Source organism: Branchiostoma belcheri, unplaced genomic scaffold (assembly GCF_001625305.1).
Source record: "Branchiostoma belcheri isolate BF01 breed outbred unplaced genomic scaffold, Haploidv18h27 scaffold13, whole genome shotgun sequence".
NCBI classification, from domain to species: Eukaryota; Metazoa; Chordata; class Leptocardii; order Amphioxiformes; family Branchiostomatidae; genus Branchiostoma; species Branchiostoma belcheri.
The window spans coordinates 2,513,782-2,535,799 of record NW_017802713.1 but is presented as its reverse complement, the minus strand read 5'-3'; the positions used below and the strand labels follow the sequence as shown (position 1 = coordinate 2,535,799).

Genomic DNA, 22,018 nt, shown 5'->3' with positions numbered 1-22,018 from the left:
TAGGCATCCTATTATAGCCCCAAATGCTACAACAGGAGCCATGAAGTCAACACAAAAGGCTAGGTTAATATTTAAACAATGAATTTTGAACTTTTCATCAAACCACTGCATTGATAGATGGAAAAACTGTAACAACTAGTTACTAGGAAGGAAAGGACTTTCTTCAACTTATGGGGGCGAAATATGAGCATATTTGAGTTGAACCAAGAAATTAAATTGGTGTGGCCTGAGATGGGAAAAGGCATAAACAACAGGAAGTTTAAACTTTTCATTCAGGATAAACCATTTAGGCATTGAAGAAGCCTGTTAATATAAAAGAGGAGCAAACTTTTTCTTATCAAATAAACACAATGTTTTTTGTCCTTCGGCAGATGCTTTTGAAACTTTGCTGTGTAATGTTTTGTTTTTTTGCTGCACATTATGTTTTTTATTCTTGTCAACAAAACCTAACCACTCTTTCTGGTCCATCTGTCCATAGCCCTGTCCTTTTTCTATACAAATTTGACATCAACAATCAGTTTAAAACCAAACATGACTGCCATCCAACTGAATTTTTCACATCCTATACACAAACATATAATATATAACTGTGTGTAAATCGTGTGAACGTACATATAATATATAATCAAACCTCTAACAGTGTAAAGAAGATAACCAGCTCTATACAATATACAGTGTCTAAAAATCAGGAAGAAATTGAGCAGATACCATAAAATAACATGGTAAATGCATGTCCAAAGTACATGTCTAACTACAACATTTGAATTCTTGACAAACGATGCATACTTCACACTTAGTTTTTCCTGAAGAATTAATGTATATATGATATTATATATACATATAAAATGGAAACCTGCTTGAAGAATTTATTCAACAAATGGTCATGAATGTGGCAGTGGTGAAGCAAAATTGTAGTACCTGGTATATATTACTTAAGAAAACGCTGCTTTGGGTTCTTACGGGCAAAGTTTTACCAAGAAATCTATAAGAAATTGGCCTTGTTTGAACCATGTTTGGTATAAAACTAGGATTAGAATTAAAAGTAGTCAAGATAGACCATTAGATGCTCAATCCTTAGTACATTTGCAAACATATATATGTGATTAAAAACCATTCAACAAGATTTTGCATATAAACCGATATAGTGCTTAGATTGTACACATTACATAATAATCTCTCAACCACACAAACTGTTGAATCTCGAAAAACTTAGTTTGCTGCACTCTGAGTTCTCTTTCTACATCCCCTCAACATATACTCGTCAATGGTTCCCTTCCTCCGGTTGGGTTCGATCTCACGTTTGGCTTCCAGGTCAAACTGTTTCTGCAGTCTTAGAGCCAACATGTGGTCCTCTTCTTCAGGGCTAAGCCTGTGTCCATTGTCACCGTTGTGGTCACCAGCGTTGTCGGGCTCAGTGTGCTTTGTCTTACAGGTACGTTTTCCCGAAGGTTTTGCTGAAGTATCTTCTGTGTTTTGCTGTGTGGTGGACGGCCCTTTCTTCTTATTTCTCTGCCTACTCGAAGCTTTCCTCTTTCTTGGGGTACCCCTTGACGAAGACACTTCGCTATCTTTGTCAGAATCATCCTGTGTGGCATGTTCTGTGGAACCGTTTCCGTTCGTGACCTTGGTTTTCAGTAGCCCTTCTGGGACGGACTGGGGAGGGCTGGGCTCAAAGTAAGAGTCGATCTTCTTACTCCCACTTGGTTTCCTTTGAGGTTTGGACTGCTTCTGCTTTACCTTTCCTTTGTTCGGTGCATTCGTTGACTGCGAAGGTCCCTCTTCCTTCACACTACCATTACTGTGTACGTTTCCTTCTTCTAGTGAGCTGTCTTCCACAACTCTGACTCTTTTCCTTGGAGACTCACTTTCGATATAAGTACTGTCACTGTCGGAGTCCAAGGTATCAGGCACCTCAAATTGATTAGCTGTCATCTTTGTGTCTGCAATGTTTTCCTCAAAGGCACTTGCTGGCTCACGTTTCGCATTTCGCGGCCGGTTTTTCGTCTTTCGTTTGGGACTGGACTCGGCGCCGGCGGTGCAGGTTGCTCGGGACTTCATGTGAGTTTCTTGGGCCGCGTTACGCTCCTCCATCACCCTTAACCACCGCTGCAGCACTTTCGAGCTTCCTTCAAGTTCGTACGACGTGTCCTTACCGAAGTCCGCCCCGTTGAGATTCCTCGGCGTGCTTCGCACAATCACCGGGGAGAGCGACCGGCCGTCCGCGTCCTTCTTGGGCGGCGTACGAGGAGAGGAGTGGATGGGCTTAAAGTGGTTGAGCTCCTCCGTAATGCTGTCTCTACTCTCCACACTAGCAGACCGCGAGACATTTTCCAACCCTGGTAACAGCTCTTTCAGTGACCCCGAACTACTCCTATTCACTCGAGGTGCTATGGTGAAGCTCCCCGGTCTGGAAGAGGGCTCACTTCTGTTCTCCTTGTCACTGTGATGGCTCGAGTTGTGGCCGCTAGTGTTCGGACTCCCTTCTCCATTCTCCAGGCTACTGGTACTGGACCTGTCCTTTGGGTTTGTGTCTGTTTCCTGATACGGGGAACTCTTCTTGCTACTCCCTGGCTGGCAGAGTTCGTTACCGTGTAAGCCTTTCCTGCAGCAAGAGGGAGGGGGTGTGATGTACTTCTCTGGTTCGGGCTCCTTTTTGCCGTTTGACCGCGGCGTGAGAAAGTTCATGATGCTGCCGCTGCCGTTGGTCTGCTTGGAAGACAGTCGACTGTTGGACGGCGTAGCGACTACCACATCGCTGTTGTTCCCCTGAACTGCAGGAGACTGTGGGACAACAAACAACATTTAAATCTTAACATCACCTGTGCACAACCTAAAGATACACAAAACATTTTGCCTTCATTATGTAGTGATAGAAATAGAAGTATGCAAAGCTTCTAGAAGACCATACATGTACTTTCTTTCAACTCTTTCAGCTAGTAAGTACAATGTATTCTTCAAATACTCATGATCAATTTTACAGGTGTATTTGGTAACTTTCTTGGGTATGCTTAGCAATTTTACGGGTAAAATGATCAGTATACAAATAAAATCAATCATACAAATGAAGTTGTGCTGTATTTGGTAAGATTACAAAATATATATAAGACTAAGACTCCAAGTACATGTATATAAGTATACAAGACATAGCTATAGCCAATTACCTTGTGTTGCTATGTAAATTTTGAAGTTATTTTGTCCCTGTTTCGATGTTTCTTAATCTTTGTTATTTGCAATTAGCCTTCAGGCAGGAATTTGCAATAAATTTATCATAACTCACCCCTATTTCCATGAGTTGTCTGGCCACTTCCTCGTCTTTCCTGATTTTCTCCTCCCTGTCCCTGCGCTGTTGTTCCTCCTCCTCCTGCATATGTTTGATGTACTCCATACTGGCCTTCAGCGCTGCCTCCTCTTCCTTCTTACGCTGCTCTTCAAACTGTCAAGAAAAAGAAAACAAAGACTGTTACGACATTGTACCAGAGTTATCAACCAAGGATTGAGGCGTCCAAGAATTCATTCTTTCCTAGAACTATCGCAGAGTGGAACTCGCTGTCACCAAGTGCAGTAGGGGCATTGTCAATAGATAGCTTTAAACAATGTCTAGAGTTAGATGTTCAAGGGTTGGTGTAACAAGTCGATCAATGTAATGTAGCCAGCTGCCGTTGCGCCGCGTGCCAGCAAAGCTGGTGTGTTACGCCGAAAGGCGGTTATACTGGCTATACAGATACAGATAGCCTACCCCCAACATTTGTGTGGGGTCGTGTGGCATAGCAATAGCGTGTTCGGCCTCGCTTCAGAAAGAAAATGAGAACCTAGAGCTTTGGTTAGGGACATCCCTCGGATAGGACATTAAATTGAAGTTTCATTTTTGGGGAAAGCCACACCCCACGCACGTTAAAGAACACACCACACCTTTCGAAAAAGATTAGGGGCATGCCCCGGTGTGCGATGGTCCAAATACTTATCTGATTAAAATTCACTATTGACTCCAGGAAGAGTAGTGTGAAATTCACACTAATGGAGATCTTAAAACAAACCAACATCTGCTTGGACATAATTATAACCAACTGGGGATTTAGATACTGTAAATCTTGAAATGTTTGTGGTGGTTTTATTTTCACAGAGACCTTTCCACTGTGAATTCATAACACCACAGATTTGCAATTCTGATACATAGCTACTGTAGTACAAAATTGTTTTGACACAAAATTAAAACACTGTGAAAAAAAAAACTTTCACCTCATAGTACCGTGAAAATAAATGAATTTGTAGTATTTTGTACCCAGGGAGGAACTGTCAGCATCATGCACATAATGGATTCTCTAGTACTAGCAGCACAAAATTTGTGGTAAGAATCCAAACTGAAATTTTACATTGAAGGACAAAATCAACAGATAGAGACATTATGAATACTCTAGTAGCACCTCAAAATTTGTGGTAAGAATCCAAACTGAAATGTTGCATAGAAGGACAAAATCAACAGATTTTAGCATGAATGTAAAAATCAATCCGGTAGGTTGACATTGGGTGATTTTCAAAGCCCAAATTCTTGAATTGAAAGAAACAAAAATAACATGTAACATGACCACACAGACATGGTTACAGCATTTCTTGTCCTACTGAAACAATCCAAGCTATACGATGAAACATAATAAATCTAATATCTATACTAGGGCATTTGGGGGACATATTCTCAAGGCAGGTATCAATTTTCAACAGTTGTTTTTACAAAGCAAACCTACATTTTGTACTTAACCAACTCAGCTCTTGATCATGACTTTCCCAATCTAAAAATTCTTCATACTGTGTGGCAGAACTGTAAATACACACAACTGAAGTAGGTCTGGCCACAGGATTGTGGCAGGTCTGAGCATGCATGATCCTCATGCCCTGGAGCAAACACTACACTACTGGTGGTGCCACATGTTTACACAACTCTACCCTTCAACACAGGGTACGCTAAGGTCCCACTCAGCCATAAAACATCACGTCCACTTCACAGTAAATTACACACTACAACAGGCATTACCACAAACAATTCCTCTAACCATACAAGGTTAGAAATCTACGCAAATGACCATGTTTACACTAAAAGAAGGGTACGCTATGCCAGCCTCGGGATATAATTAGCCCATAGAGACAAACAACGTTAGATTATTAGGAGACATTAGTACTCACAAATTGTGCCACCTTCCAGGCCTCTATTTCTTCTTCCCCACGCAAACTAACCTCTGAAGACTTTCAGTTTTAGGAGATTTTCAGGAACTAGGAGATTTGGGGTTACGATTGGACATTTTACAAGTCACAATCCTCCCTTACTTGGAAGCTCAGGGCTTATGCTTGAATGGGCCTGCGTATATAGTGACCTCAGGAGTGACTCCACCTTCTTATGAATATGCTAATAAGGGGGTGTGTTCCTCATATTTCCTGTGTCAGACCAAGACTGCACTGGCCCAACTGTTTACTGAAAGGAAAAGTGAATCAAGACTGACTGAGGATTAAATACAATTGCCTTAAAATGAAAATATCTGATTATAATTACAAGCAACCAATGCATGCATGAGTGTATACATGTAGTTGTCACATGCCCCTTTTCTCTATATCCAAGCCAGCCCACTGTAAAGTCATAAATTTCTACCAGATGCGGACCACAAGAAACCAAGGAGGGTATGCCTATATTGAAGAAAAAAAACCAAAGCTACCGGTATATTCTCCCCACAAAGTCATAATGCACACTGGACACAGTAAAATAAACAGAGCTGTTTTGAAATAGGCTGTTTTAGAAGAAATTTACTACCGGTATTAGCCTCCATAGCAGGCTTATAGAACTTGGGGTTTGGTGGTCTTCGGCTGTTTCCTGATTAGCCCAGTTCTAAAAAGGGGGGTAATTCAACCAGGCCGGCTATGTTGTCTATATGCAATCAGAAAATAGCACACAAAAGATCCCAAAGACCCCCAAAACCCCCACTTTTTGACATGCTATATTGGAGGCTATACTGGTATGTGGTTTGGAAAAATCTTTGCAAACATGAAACCATAACCCTATTTACTTATTCAACTTGTAACCACACTTTGGAATGTTTATTCAGTGTGTAAAGCAAGATGGTGCCAAAGTGCCCACAGAACAAATCACATCTGCATTTGTTACCTATCACTTTTCAAAGGCAATGCCTTGTCACAATGCCAACAATGCCAAGGTGCCCTGCCAGCAACTTGGACCTTTGCCAAAAAATCCCTGACTAAAAAAAATTGTTTACTTCTTTTCAAACTTCTCTGCAAAAACTCACCCCAACTTTTTGAGGTGTACCTTTGAGAACATGGTTGACGTTTTTGCCACAAAACTTTCAAAGTATTTTCTTCAAAATCAAGCAGCTATGCAAAACATATACTCTAGAAAAACAAGTACTTAAAGGCCTACTCAAGGGTAACTAGAGATGACATGACTCGGATTGATAGCCAATGGGAAGAAAGCCAAGTCAAAGGTCAGGAACAGGTCTTGTCTGGTACACACGTGTGATTGGATAAACTGTAAATTCATTTATTTTCGACCGGGACTTAATTTTGTTAATGGGGGGAAAGGAGGTTATCACAGTATTTTAAGTTTGTGTTGAAAAAAAAATCTTATAGTAATACATTGGAAACACATATTAACAGTGTCAAAAATTCATGGTGGCTAAATCTGAAAAATAAAACCACCATAAACGTTTGAATATTTACGGTAACACTCAGGCAGTACCACTTTGGCAACAACTGTAAGTCCACCTATAGTACAGTCCTGTATAGGCCCAAAGGTTTGGAAGCAGTCCAAATCTAGCCACCAAAACATTTTAGGTGTTGGTGTCAGGGCCTTTACTGACAGCAAGCAAGGGATCAACCAAAAATAATTGTGGAAGGGATACTCATAGTGAGTAAGGCCTGGGAAAAACATGTTGTGTTTCTTGTTTCTCAACCGATCCTAGAAAAAACTGCCGACCCTAGACTTTTTGGGGGTGGCCCCCTTTGAAAGGGACATAGATTTTCAAGCTGAGGCCACACCAATTTAATTTCTTGGTTAACGGATTCGCCTGCTTCATTTTTATTTGATTTGCAAAAAAAAAAAAAAATTTCAGAATCAACTGCAAAATGCTCATATTTTGCCCTGAACAGCTGAAAACAGTCCTTTTCTTCCTATAGCTAGTTGCTACAGTTATTCCATCTTTCAATGCAGTGGTATCATTAAAAGTTCAATTTTGAACCAGCCTGGTGTGTTGACTTCGTGGCTCCTATCGTACCATTTTGGGCCATAATAGGATGCCTAGGCCTGTTTCTATTTCTATTTTTTCTTCGCCCGCCCGCTCCATTATTTTTCTAGAAAAATCCGTTAACCAAGAAATTAAATTGGTGTGGCCTGATCGACCATTTCTAGCTCCATGATCTGACACCTGAGTGATAAAACATTGTGCAATCGGTTTTCCAACATTGACATTGAAAATATAAGTGTCCTCTCATGTAAGTTTTACTTTGATGAACTGTATTGTATAAGTTGAATCACTAGACTGCAGCCTTCTCAAAACAAGCCGGCTACCGGCGAAAATCGCCGCCTACTCAAATTTTTGCGCCGGCTACTTTCGTCAAATTTTTGCGCCGGCTACTTTCGTCTAAATTTTCAGAAAAACAAGTAAGCTCCGTTACATTTTCTCACAAACTTCACCGGCTCATTTCTTCTGACGAACTTCAGACAAATTTCTGCTAGCTTTCTGGATCTGAAAACTGCTTCTTTCTTAGCCTCCTGTGCAGATTTCTAGTGCACGAGTCAGCGTTTGCTTCTACGAGCGGCCCGCGGCCGGCCAGAGCGGCCGAAACTTTACGGGGGGAGGGTCTTGTTCGGGGCTCGAGTTGTATCCGCGGAGCTGTATCGCTCGAGCTAGGCGGAACTTGCTTCGTAAACTCGTTGCTCACGAAAATTTATCAAGCCGCTACCTTCCCAACTTCTCCCGGCATTAGTAACATTCCTGCTACAAATAACTAGTACAAATCACGTCAAAAAATATCAAGACATGTATAGAAGCGTGTTCATATCTGTCATACACAGAGACAAATTTTCAAAAACAAATCGCCATCAGCGAGATTTCACAGCTGTTTCATTCATCAAAAGTTCTTGTCGATCGTAAAATGATCACTCATCTGTTGTCTCCACCAGTGTGTCATTTGTAGCGTAATCACGGCTAGCCAAAAATCAGCGTCAAACATGCACACTCCGCATCGCTGTATACAAAAACAGGAGCTTTCAGGCGCCATCTTGTCATGAATATTAAGTAGCAGCGTGCCATCGACGCTCTGATTGGTTCACCTCACATGACCTGCGTTCTGATTGGATAAGCGATGTGGCCAGCAGCCGGCAGCGCGGGAAGATTTTTCTTCGCCGGTGAAGAAGAGAGACACATTTACGCTGCTTTCTACGTTTTTTCTACGACTACTAAGCAACATCCTATTAAAGAAATACATAATTAAAAGAATTTTCGGGAAGATGTATATTTCTCTACGCCGATTTTTGGCCATTTTCTCGTAATTTTCTTGTTCAAGGAACCCGGAAGTCAGTGTACCGGGACGCGGGGTGAATTTCCATAGGGCATTTATGGATCGCACCCGTACCCTCCCCCCGCGAGCCGCTGCGTGGCTCGCTTCGAGCCACTTCGTGGCTCGCCTGCTACTTTTTCTTATCAGCCACCTACTCTAAATTTTTTTGAGAAGGCTGTCTTAGAGGTCGCCAAAGTCTAGGCCTAAACAACTTATTTCAGTGAAAAAAATAGAAGTTTTGATACCTTTTTCATCTGTTCCTCATACTCTTTTCTGAGTTCTCCTGGTTGTGACACTACAGGGAAGTTGGTGATTTGTGAATCTGTAAGATAGAAATGACAATGAAATTAAAATTTACTGGATCCTGTGCAACATTTCTAACACTGTAACAGAACAGTATGCGGTAAAGCGAGCTAAAAATAGAAAACAGATACTCAGTACATACATACATTTAACAATATTCAACAGCACAAAATACCATCAACAAGGAGGTCTAAAAAGACAACATTTTTTTTAATTTTTATACACATAATATTTATTGAGTATTGGGCAAAAAGCACAAGTTGCTTATATAACACCTTCTACTCAAAACATAAAACGAGTGTATAACCATGGAGGTTTCTACCTCCATGGTATAACAGTTATTATTAACACATTGACAAAATACATGCATAATTACAACAAGGTGGATAAAACCAAGATAAATACAAACAAGACAAGTTGGTGATCTATCAATTACGAGAATCTACCTGTACAGTAGATGAAGTTTTGAACTACATCAAAAACATTACAGTTTTGTAGACAACGTGATGGTTGAAACTTTTCCCATAATTTTTACAGGCAGTAGAAATTTTGTATGTAAATACAGGAGCTTGTGCTTTGGGTCCTGCCCAAATATGGAAGTGAAAGAAAGCCCTCCCCTATATTTACGGCTCTGATGCCAAATATGGTAATAGCCAGGTGCATTGTGGGAAGTCTGTAAACCTACTGTACATGGCCACCATTTTTACAGAGACTACTAGAGACTACAGCTACAATGCTCACAGGTTAGCATTCATATCTTGTTTTCTGATAAATGATGTAAATCACTGGATATATGAAATAGTTCTTCTTTAGGTTTATTACAAGGATATCATTACGTATTGGGTATGGAAGAGGTTGCAGCTAAGATTACATTTACAGGACTGTAACTAAAACATGGTTGTTGGGTTTACATCATAAATGTTCATGGTGTTCTTTACAGGCATTCACTATTCTGTTTCTCTTTCAGTTTGTAGTTTTTCTTTCTTGCTGGTTACCAAACTAAGGTAGTCTAAAATGATTGCTGAGACCTGGCCTACTGTAATAATACGACACACAAAGGTGTAATTTGGCAGACATGTGGTGATACATTTACATGAGGGCCTGCATGCCCTATTTTGTAAGGCGTAATCAGGCCTTTTTAAGTCTTCGTAATCCGTAGGCAGTCACCCAAATCAACCCACTAGTAATTCGTAATCAGTACATTAGCCATAGCACGTAATTGATCATTTTCATTCTACCTAAAGCGTAGTTACCTTTATGCAACGTAAAATGTAATCCATGAAAGTATTCCATGATTTCATGTACATGTAATTTGTAATCAGCTCTGAGAATTTAACGTAATTTGTAATCAGTGGTGAAAATTTTGCATAATTCGTAATCACTAGCCCCCTGTCAAATGCAGGCCCTTGTACATATGTAAGTCATGTATGTAAACTACTGTAAGTCTCTTTAGATTCGCGGGGCCTAAAGTTCGCGGTTTCGGGAAAATGGACAATCCGCGGTATTTTTAGATTCGCGATATCTCCTTGGCTATTTTTCAAAGAAAAATTTGTAAAGTGTATATTTAAAATAATAAAAGTTCGTGTTCCGGCATTTATATCCTAAAGCGCGGCGCAAAAATTTGTTTCGTGCACCGCGCGAGACTGCCGGCGGTATAGCTGACGATCGATCTGACGCACGTGTAAACAATTTTCTTTGTTCGGAAATAAGCGCTAAAACGCTATTTTCCACGACTACACATCGATACTCTAGTGAAGAAATGCATAATCGAAAGAATCTTTCGGGAAAATATATATTACTAAGAATATTTATGCCGTCTTCGGCGAGATTTTGAACCCGGAAGTATGCAAAGGTCGCCTACGGTTTTGTAGCGGCCCACGGTAGCGTTTCTATCCAGCAAAACAAGAAAAAAAAACGCCCGCAAAGCAGGGCGCAAAAGAGAATCAACTAACACTTCCCAGGTACCAGCAGTTATATTTTTCATCAAAATATTTGTAGATATGCCCGATGTGCCCGCAATTTTCAAGCGCCCGGGCGCGCATGGCCGGCGCTCAGCACACAGAGATTTTTGTCCGGCGGTGTACGTTTGACACGGCCAGTGCCGAAGTATCACGATTCGGTGTCTCATAATATTATAATTTTTTGACATCAGTATAACTGAAAAAAAATTTGGTACTCAACATACGTACATTTTCTAAGAATGGAGTTGATTTGCAGTGATTTGTGTTTGTTGCGTGTGTTTGTGTTTCTGAACTTACCGTCGTGAAAGCATGTGGGGAGGGGGGCGCACCTACGCCAAACATATTCGCGGGGAAATAGATTCGCGGCACAAAGGTCCCCGCGAATTCCGCGAATCTAAATATACCGCGGAAATTTGTAGACTTACAGTAACTGTTCATTTTCTTCTAGTTCCTGCACATGTATAGAGATGGCTGGAGTGTTACAAGACAATGCAGTCATGGCTAAAGGTAAACATCTTGAGTTGACCCACTTTTCTATCTCAATCTCTAGAATACCATGATTATAGGCCATAATCTTATTATGCTACCAAGGGCATTTAAACATTATTTATCTATGTGTCAAAAAACACCGGGCTCCAGTTTATTATATGTTATTCAACCTCTAATTCTACAATTTACAGTCGGTGAATTTCTGTGAATGCACAAATTACATACCAGTATTATGTTTCAGTTTTTCTGCAATATGCAATTTTAAAAATGCAAAGCCTGCATTTTTTTGGCTTGCAAAGTTGCAAGTTCTCTTAAAATATTAAAATATTCCCCCTGCAATTTAAAATTTTTTATGCATATTGTGTGTGTTGACAAGCTATATACATGTATGTATAAATCAATCTATTTCTTGCCCTAACCAGCTGAAGCCATCAAGCTTGAAGTAGGAGCTATCTTCCACTCCTATCCTGACATAGAATTCGCCATCAACGACTACCAGCTGCGGAATTTTGTACAGCTGTACATCAGGGACTCTCGGACCATCTGTGGCACCCGGCGCGCCAAAATAAAGAGCTTCAACCCCAAGCTCAAGTATTCCGAGATCACCTTCGCCTGTGTTCACGGCGGGCGAAAGTATAAATCTCACTCCCTTGGCGCCCGACCCAACCAGAAGTAAGTATCAACTAGAAGAGTAACATTTGCAAAGCAAATGCATAATGTTAACCTTCGCTGGTAATTCTTACTCAAACACATTCACATATAATATATGGTGACAGGAGTCTAAATCCCTCCTACTATAAAATTGCAACATTATGTAACCCAATACTGGTTACCATGGTGAGAGACAGTCTGGTTCAGTCAGGTCAGAGAGCGCTGTTTGGAGAAGAAGAAAGGCAGAAAAACAATACGTTTTCCTTCGGTAAACATAACTACATGTAAATGATAAAATTTTATGGATCCAAGGCAGGGGTTCGAATCCTAGTCCTCTTGACCACTGTACTGGCATGGTATTAGTGTCTAGGTTTGCATTTGTCAAATATGTATTTATTAAGAAATGTTTAATGTTTAAAAAACTTGAATAAATGTGATACTTTAATTGGTATAATCAAAAGCCTGTTAGAAGTTCTATGCTTGACAACTTGTGACTAATTCAGTTTTGATGACATTTTTTTTTTCTTTTCCCTTTTTCTCCTCTCATATTCAGGACTTTCTTGATGGACTGTCCAGTGAGTCTTAAGTTTAGAGTGTCGCCCGATGGCCAGACGTTGATTGTCAAGTCGTTTCACGAGCAGCACAACCACAGTGTAAGCCAGGTATGAAAACACAGTACTTCCTGTGTTACAGCCTTATTGTTTAAGACCAAATGCCACCAAAAAAAAAGTCTGTAAAATACATACAATATCGGAAGTGCACATACAATATAGTCACTTGAAGTTTGTTCCAATCATGATGACTGAGAAATTGAGCTTGTACGGCCTTCTAAAAGTGGATTTTAGAGACTCTGGCAAGTTTCCCAATTGCCCACTTCGGGCATCTCTATTTGCATCCCTGTGTTTCATTTTTACATTTCTCTGCTTTTTCCTGAGCTGACATCACTGGATGACGTCAGCTCAGGAAAAAAATACAGACATGCAAAAATAAAATGTAGAGATGCAAATCGCCTGCCAGTACTGGCTTGTGCTGACTTTTCCAAGGCAAGGCATTAGAATTTCGAATGTAACAGGAGGACCGTGCATATTTATTGTAAATATGTCTGTTAGCCAGGTAATACTAGTTATGTCAATTACAATCAGCTAAGGTCATATTTTGGTGTCATGAGCACTTTAAGCCAGTTAAAAGGCAGTGCAGGGCCCTATATATCACAGTATAGGGGGCTCAAATCACACTATGATTGCTGTCTAGAAATTAGTGCTAAAATTCATTGCGAATTTCATGTTTTTGTCTTGGACTGCAGGCCTCCTTCATGAGTCTGCCCCAGCGTGGTAGGAACAAATTCAAACCTTCTGTACCGGTGCTACTCAACAACTTCGGAACCAGAGATTGCGAACCAGAACCCGCACAAGCGACCAAACCTACGCCGCCTGTGGACATCGGAAAGCTGGTGGAGACAATGAATAAAATCCCTGGTGTGTTGGAATAATTCTCTTTCACACTTCACCATCCACCATCTTGGCAAGATTGTCAAACTCGTGAAATTTATTACTTTTCAGAGACTTAATTTTGCAGTAGAAGACAGGAAAGTATATATGTAATACGAAAACTGTACAGATATGTTATAACTTATATTTACCAAATAAAAACATATTGTTTCCTCTTCTTCTCCAAACCAAAAAGGTCAATGACCTGAACCGGACTGTCTGTTACCATGGTAACTAGTGTTGCGTTACATCATGTTGCAATTTTATAGCAGGAGGGATTTAGACTCCAGTCTGACCATATATATGAACGTAACATGTTTGAGTAAGAGTTAACAGAGCAGGTCATATGTAAAGGTAATCATTATGCATTTGCTAAATGCAAATGTCACCTTTCTAGTCAGTTTATAGTTCATCTTAGACTTGCAGGAAAGCTAGCAATGATGATTAGCCTTGAATATGAAAAGCTCAGAACAAAGACATATTTTCTTTTATTTTCAGGAGCAACCATCAAGACATCGAGCTTAGGACACAACGGCACCCACAGTATATGCATGGTCAGCATCTTCTTCCAGACACCCCACATGAGAGACCTGTTCCACGCCTTCCCAGAGGTGCTCCTGATCGATGCCACCATGAAACACAACGAAACCGGCATACCTCTCTACCTACTGATGATCCTTGATAGCAATGGTGAGGTTCATATCGCAGGATTGTTCCTGGCACTATCTGAGCTCGGTGCTACAATGCTGCACCTCATTTCTTCCTTCAAAGCCAGTAACCCAAACCACACAAAGATCGAGTGCATCGTGGCGGATGTGGTTTTGCCCCACCGAGAGCTTCTCTCAAAGAACTTTCCAAACGTGATCATGTCTATTTCTGACTCGCAAACCTTGAGGGCGTTTCGGCGCGACGTGTCCACAGAGAAGCTGGGGATATCGCCCGACCAGAAAACCGCATGCCTACAAACAATGGAGAAGATGGTATCCGCCCAGAGTAAAGAAGAGTACGACGAGTACTACAACATTCTCCAGTTCTTGGACGTTCCTCAGGTGCTAGCATACTTCAACGACAACTGGCACGGGAAGAGGGAGGAGTGGGTGACCGGCCTTCGCAGCGAGCACAAGTACTTTGTCAGCACGGCCACCAAACACTTGGAAACAACCATCCAGAAAGTTAAAAACGTCATCAAGAAGAGTTACGACATCCCAGCTTTCTTCTCCGATGTCATGAAGTGTATAGATTCTCTCGCGCTGGAAAAGGGTCAGAAGGTGCTCGAAATGGTCCAAAAGGTCAAGCTGATACCCCTGTCTCAAGAAGCAGGCTCGGCTGAGGAGCAATACGACCGTTTGCTCACTCCACACGCACTTGACCTTGTGAAGCAGCAGCTACAACTGGCCCTGTCCATCACAGTGATCAGGAACGTCAAGCCACAAGGCATGCTGCAAGTAAAGGCAGAGACGTGTCCCTGCAGCTTCTTCAAAGTCCTGAAGCTACCCTGCCGACACCTCTTCGCTGCACGGCGAGGAAAAGGCTTGGGCGAGTTCGACCCGACTCTCTGTTTCAAGAGGTGGACTCGCCAGTACTATCTAGACCACTGTGGCATGGTTAGACCTCAGCTTGCGAGTACACCAGTGGACCAGTTGGGTGATCCGCCGGCGTGTCTGGATGCATCACAACAAGAGCAGTACAGTAAGGCTGTCCACCTAGCGCGGAGGTTGGCACTGGCAGCAGCAAGGCTCCCCCATCACGAGTACGTCCAGGCAGTGTCCTGTTTGGAGACGGTGGCTTCAGCATGGGAGAGGCAAGAGCAAGTGATGGTGGCATGTGTGGACCCTGCTCCTTATAACGGTAACTGTCTAAAGACACGGTTTTGTTATGTTTACTGAAGGAAAACATATTGTTTTTGCTCAGTTTCCTTCTCTTCTTCTCCAAACCAATGAATAAAGTCAATGACTTGAACCAGAAGTCTATCACCAAGGTAACTAGTGTTGGGGTACATCATGTTGCAATTTTACAGCAGGATGGATTTAGACAGTAGCAACCATATGCAAAGGTAAATAATGCCTTGCAAATGTTACCTTTCTAGTTTAACTTTGAGTAAATTTTTTACATTAACAAATTTATGACATACAAATTGATGTTTCAAGATTATTGATATGACTGTGCTTGTGTATCATTTGCAGGGACTGGTACCAGCCAATCAAGTACAAGTGTTCTGGAGGGTACAGAGGATGATGGCAGTTGTCAACCCCCAGAGAAGAAAATGTGCCATTGAATGATTGAGCGATCACTTTCCCATCAGTGACAGTTATAATGTACTTTCCTATACCAGTACATGGCCATACCTCCTTTGGGCATTAGCACAGTATTATACTACATGTAGTATACAATCTGTTTCATAATAAAGTGTTACGAAAGGTCAATGTAACAATACATGTATTAATAGTATTATCATTACTACATACTTGTAGTGTAGTTGTACATATTATAACTAAAACTTTAGCATGATTAGTAACTCAAAAAACTGTTGCAATGATCCAGGTCATTCCAGGAAGCCATTTTAAATTTTCAAACAAGCATCTTTGAGAAAAAGTGTTATCGATAAAATCGGCAAACTTTTCTGTGACATTTGTAAAAGTTACTAAAATAACTAAAAGTAACACATGTACTACCTGGATGATGTAGTTAACATTATATACTAGTAATTTGCAGACACTGGTTGGTGCATAATAATAAAGCATTTAATACAATCAAGTGTTTTATGCCTTCACTACTTCTTGTGGCAATGCAACTTGCTTGAAATACTGGGTGCATGTGCACCTTAGTGCACCTAAAATTAGAGCTGTGCACCTAATTTTTTTCTGTGGGTGCAGGTGCACCCAAATATTTTTGTAGGAATTTTTAACATTAGAAATGTATAATAGTATACCAGATATTCTTGGTCTAAGTAAGTATAACAAAAAAATAATATAATCTTTGTTGTAGTACTCGTTTAAGATTTTGAAGTTAGCTCTCATTTTAGATTTAAGCTCAGAAGAGGAGCAGTAAGACCTGCAATTAGGTTTTGTTTTATATGGTGCACCCAAAAAATTACACCAGTGCACCTATTCCCAAAAATGAATTTCGAGCCCTGCAATGACTATGTGTTGCCTTGGCAACGGATAAGGTATCCATTGTTTTACCACAGTTGACAGACACAATTTGACACTATGACAAATCGCTATGACAACAGTCTCATATATTTAAATTATTTAAACAAACACATAAAAAGTTTAGGAGTAAGTTAAACAACAACCCCAGCTTCTGCAGTCTGTCTACAAATCTGTATTTTTTTTTCAAATCATAGTTTTTACCAAAGATATGTCATGCTGGTGGATACTCATATGATTTTATTGCAGGAAAGTTTGTCAGAAATTTGCAAAGAAACTTTAGACAGAAAAGTAGTACTGTCAGCAAGGAAATTCAGCGCTCACTGAATTGATAGTGATGTCTACATAAAATTTGTGGGGAAAACTATGACACACACCGGCCTAGTAAAAACATATCACAGTTTACTGTGTTGATTCTGCCCAGCAAGGAGGCGTGTACAGGCCTGTTTTCCCCATCTGGCGTTGATAAAAAAAACTACAAAACAAACATTTTATCTCACCTTCGTCGCTCAGCTCGTCCAGTGCATCATTCTCCTCGCCCCGAAGTCTTCTCTGACACTTTTCTGAGTAAAACCGCTGAATCTGAGCCCATCTTTCCTGGTTGACAAGCGTGTGTTCCCGCGCGTTCTTCCGAGCCCAACTTGAGATACGCAGCCGACACATCGGACAGACGAAGTTTGCCTCCCCGTTCTGGACGTTCTCTTGGAAGCACGGCATACACAGCTCGTGCGAGCACGGCATGGTGACCGGCTCCACCAGGATTTCCATACAAATCGGGCATATCACCTCAGATAGGGCCGGTTTCTGTGAATAATCCACCGTTTGGGACGACTTTCGCTTCGGTGGCGCCATTTTTTCGTGAAAGAAAATCAAACTCTCGTTCAACTCTCGCGGTGGGGAAATCTCGCGAGACCATTGTGAGGGTCAATTGTAGTTTTTCGTAACGCTTGTCCATAAATTATCACCAATAAAATGGTCAAGTGGAATATTAACAGGCAACTATTACATCAATGCATGAGTACTAGAATGAAAGAGATAGAATGCGTAGTATACAATTTTGCAAAAACATTCCCAGCTTGCCTTTGTTTCAGAAAACGTGGCAGAATGGTCACATACAGAGTCCCGAAATAAGAAAACATGGCGCACATGAGTTTGAATTCGTATCTTCAGCAGGTATCGTACTATATCCCGTTTTATTCTCACGACCAAGTCTTATAATTATCAGGAGTCACATAGACATATGATTTACCATTATGTGTATAATTTTGCCACAATGAAGAGCACATTGGGTAAATTTAGATTGAAAATGCTGGGGTTGTGATGCATGGGGAGGGGGGCGATCATACATAATATTTGTAATAAATTTTGTACATTGTATATATTGGAAAAGAAAATTCATGACCTGCCCAAATTTCGCAAGGGTACCGAAGTAACGGGTTCCTCACTGGCCGCCCAGTGCGGAACTCACGGGGAAAGTGGCGTCGACACTCGGGGCCCTGTGCGGAAGAAAGCTCCGCACTGGAATTCTAGTACAGAAACGGCTTTGTTCCAGTGCTGAAACACCGTTTGCCAGAGCTCGGAGGCCGTTCAGCACTGGATAGCCAGCGCTTGGAGGCCGTTCACCACTGGATAGCCAGTGTTGAATTCCACTCAGCACTCGCTTGCCAGTGCTCGGAGGCCGTTCACCACTGGATAGCAAGTGCCGAAGTCCCTAAGTAACGGATTCCTCACTGGATCGTTCCAGTGCCCCGTGACTCTTGGTGCTGGAAGCCGAGTTCTCAAATCATTTCGGCACTGGGCCTCTGGTGCTTACGTCACCCGCGTGCGGCGTACAGTATATTATCGTAGGCCAAGTCTATGTCTGTAAAAATGTGAGGATCTGAGCCTTGCAGTATTGTCCTGCCGATCACCTTGTCGTCCCGATTATACTTTGCTTCCCGGGCGGTATGATCTCAAAAATATAAGTGTTACTGTTAGAGTTCAAAGGCGGCATCTCAGTACCCTTTCTAAAGACAAGGTTTGATTTGCCGATTTAGAGTTTCCAGTGCTGAAGCTGCCGACACTGGACACCAAGTGTTGACGTAACTTCGGCACTGGAGATCTAGGACGGAAGCCGCCTCACCTCTGCATACCGAGTGCTGAGAAAGGAACCCGTTACTTCGGTACTTTTGCCCAAATTTCCATCAAAACAGCATCAGTCTTGAGTCTTGACTCAAAACGCTAGTTTATGCAGATAAAACACATGGCTCGGTCAGCACAGTATGAACATTTTGTATCCCCCCTGGGCCTCCTTGGAAATCAGCTTTTGGCTGAAAGAGCTACCCAGGTGTCATTGAAGATTAAAATAAGTAAATAAAAACATGTCCAGAGAGTTTATAGTGTCCCCCGTCATTTATTTGTGAGGCCCTGGTGTATATGTGGCATCTTTTACTCCTCTTGTCCCAAACTCTTTGTGCTGTTTGAAATTACTTCAGAATGAATATGAATTCCACCAACACACATCAAGAACAATGTATTAGATAATACAATGTCCTTTTGCACGGATGAACTTTTATGACACCTGCTTATATCTGTGTGTACATGTAGGTTGACAGGTCCATCAACAACTGTGATGGCTCAGTACTGGCAGATCTGCTGTCCTTCAGACATCCTCACATAGCCAACACAAGACTTCAGGTAGGGGCATCAGGACCAACAATATGTATACTACGTAGTAATAGTACTTGCACAGTTGCAAATCTGTTGTCAGTCTAAAATTAAAAGAAGCAAAAGTTAGTAAGTAATACATTGTTCACATATGATAAATCTGACACATACAGATAGAACACCCAGAGCAACAGTGTGAGCAGTTCTTTGAGCAGCCATGGGATGAACTACTGGCAGCTCACATAAGGTACGTATTCTTCTTATTCACTAAAATTCATTTTTGCTTCCAAAGACATACTAGTATTATGTTCCAGGTGTGCTGTGAATGTACACTTACAACTTGCAAACTTTAACTACATGTGTGTGTGTGGTTGGAACTATCTTGTCCTGTGAATCTTGTGTATACATTTACAGAAGATAACACGTCGGCAGAATCACCGCACCTGCACAAACCCCCCATTTTTCACAATTTTTGTTGGATTTTTTGTCAATGTTGCATGAGAATTTTTTCTGTTGCAGACAATATTTTTTCTGACATGACATTTGGAAACAACAGACAGACCTTATATGCCTGAATATGACCTTAGATGAGATGTTCTGGCAAAGTGCTATGCACAATACTTTATGGGTTTCGTGAAGGTGCAGTACGTATACATTGTTACAATAACATTGTTACTAAGAGAGTACTGTTGTTTTTTTCACAGATGTATTTGGGCAGTTGGGAACCATGACTTTGTGGAAGCATACGGCTGCCAGACCGTGGTGGTTCAGTCTCTCATCAAGGCCATCCAGAGCCACAGGGACGACAACTGGTTAGTGTGCCTTAAAGTAACATTTGTATGATACTCTGCATTTACCTTGTACATTCAACAGTGTTCTAGCAAGGATTTTTTTCATAGCATAGGGGTCAGGTACAGAAGAGCAACTTTTGCGGCGCAAATCGGGCATTGACCTGAAAAATTTTGAAACTCATAACCCCCTGAGACACTATTTCTTGTTAAGTGTGGAACAGATTTTGTGAAGTTAAGGTTTTCCCTTTGCTATAGCTTCATTCTACAGTTATATTTTCATTTTTGGCAAGGTTTATATATTATAGACGTTCTCCCTCCCAAAACACCCCTACAATGAAACTTAGCGTGGGGGTCACAATTATAGCATAGGGCTCAAAATCATAACATAGGGGTCAAAATTATGGCATAGGGGGCCCCTATGCTAAAAAGGCCTGGCTAGAACACTGATCATTGTATTTACTTACACTACTGTAGAAAGCTGGTATGTTGTGCCTTAAGGTGGTTTGCAAGTTATGGGATTCACATACATGGATGTAACATGTGTACTACCAACTCTCTCCTTACAGGGCCCTCCCAGTGATGTATACTGTAGCCCTGGACCTGAGACTGTAGATACAACCAGCTTACAACAGACCTTTACATACATGACATCTTACATCTCCCCACTACAGGGCCCTCCCAGTGATGTATACTGTAGCCCTGGACCTGAGACTGTAGATACAACCAGCTACATGTAACAATAGATCTTTACATACATATATCATATAACATCTTACATCTCCCCACTACAGGGCCCTCCCAGTGATGTATACTGTAGCCCTGGACCTGAGACTGTAGATACAACCAGCTTACAACAGACCTTTACATACATAACATCTTACATCTCCCTTCTACAGGGCCCTCCCAGTGATGTATACTGTAGCCCTGGACCTGAGACTGTTTGCGCTGAGTGCAGATGTACAGCTGGTGAGAAAAGGGAAGGGGAAACCTGGGGAGACACTGGAGAAGGCTGCTGATGTCCTGATGGGGTGTTTCAGGGTGTGTGCCAGTGACAGGTACATGTAGGGTTACACTGTTGTGCTCTATTTGAAATTACAGTGTTAGAAATAGTGCTGTGTACCGGTTCCGGACTTCCGGAATGTTTAGGTTCAAGTAAAAAAAACCTATAAGTCAAGAGGCGATTCCAGACTTATTACAAAAAAAAAACATGTCACATACCCCTTTTCTTCCCAAACCACCTAAAACCTTCCACAGATTGCAAAATCTGTGCTGCAAAATGAAGAAAACATTGCCATCAGGCATTGTCAAGTGTTGGCCTCCATGTTATGTGGCCACAGTTTTGCTCATACATGTACAACATTGCAAGGTTGACAACATGCAATTTTGTATATGCCATGGGTTTAGGTCTGGACTTACGAGTCCGGAACTGAACCTAAACCTCTGGACTTGAATCCAGACCTGAACCTAAATGTGGGTTTAGTTACACAGCACTATCTACCGGTATGTTTAACCTTTTACCCAATGCAAGGAAAACTGCTCTTTTTCAATGATTTAGAAGAAAAGTGTGGTTCTAATTTTTGACTGATATTTTTTTTTACAGCCGATCAGATCTTGATGTGTCCAAGAAGTGGGGAATGCTCAACATTGTCAACCAACTCTTCAAAATATACTTCAAGGTAGACATACATGTATACCTACTAGTGTTTTTAATCACCCCAATCGTTCTTAGAAATATGTCATTAAATCAATTCTACATGTATTTCATAAGAGAAGAGGTTTACTCATTTACTCAATCAATTGTTGTTGAAATCATAATATTCTCACAAGAAGTTTTCTTTGTTTTAGATCAACAAGCATCACTTGTGTAAGCCCCTGATCAGAGCTATAGACAGTTCCAATCTCAAGGATGATTTCACAAAGGCACAACTTGTCACCTACAGGTGAATATTGGCATTTATTATGTAAATATGTTGTACATGATTTGCTAT

At 41.2% G+C, this 22,018-nt stretch overlaps 3 protein-coding genes across 3 annotated transcripts in view; 2 read left to right on the top strand and 1 right to left on the bottom strand.

Annotated features, from left to right (window-relative positions):
- Nucleotides 1-192: 192 nt before the first annotated feature.
- LOC109463771 (E3 ubiquitin-protein ligase RNF169-like) lies at nucleotides 193-17,515 on the bottom strand. The gene is made up of 4 exons (XM_019760630.1): nucleotides 17,094-17,515; nucleotides 8,799-8,875; nucleotides 3,278-3,433; nucleotides 193-2,781 (listed from the first exon to the last, which is right to left on the bottom strand). The coding sequence occupies exons 1-4, from the start codon at nucleotides 17,443-17,445 to the stop codon at nucleotides 1,210-1,212; spliced, it is 2,157 nt and encodes a 718-aa protein (XP_019616189.1). The 5' UTR covers nucleotides 17,446-17,515; the 3' UTR covers nucleotides 193-1,209.
- On the top strand, nucleotides 11,252-15,880 carry LOC109463774. The gene is made up of 6 exons (XM_019760632.1): nucleotides 11,252-11,324; nucleotides 11,729-11,978; nucleotides 12,511-12,619; nucleotides 13,261-13,432; nucleotides 13,943-15,292; nucleotides 15,628-15,880. The coding sequence occupies exons 1-6, from the start codon at nucleotides 11,285-11,287 to the stop codon at nucleotides 15,717-15,719; spliced, it is 2,013 nt and encodes a 670-aa protein (XP_019616191.1). The 5' UTR covers nucleotides 11,252-11,284; the 3' UTR covers nucleotides 15,720-15,880.
- A 166-nt stretch (nucleotides 17,516-17,681) lies between the features above and the next one.
- Nucleotides 17,682-22,018, top strand: part of LOC109463804 (PCI domain-containing protein 2-like) — a 10,357-nt gene continuing 6,020 nt past the window's right edge. Inside the window, exons 1-7 of the mRNA XM_019760672.1 lie at nucleotides 17,682-17,766; nucleotides 19,180-19,269; nucleotides 19,413-19,486; nucleotides 19,944-20,051; nucleotides 20,927-21,085; nucleotides 21,631-21,706; nucleotides 21,876-21,970. Coding sequence (XP_019616231.1) covers nucleotides 17,731-17,766; nucleotides 19,180-19,269; nucleotides 19,413-19,486; nucleotides 19,944-20,051; nucleotides 20,927-21,085; nucleotides 21,631-21,706; nucleotides 21,876-21,970 — 638 coding nt within the window. The 5' untranslated portion in view covers nucleotides 17,682-17,730. The remainder of the gene's footprint in view (nucleotides 17,767-19,179; nucleotides 19,270-19,412; nucleotides 19,487-19,943; nucleotides 20,052-20,926; nucleotides 21,086-21,630; nucleotides 21,707-21,875; nucleotides 21,971-22,018) is intronic.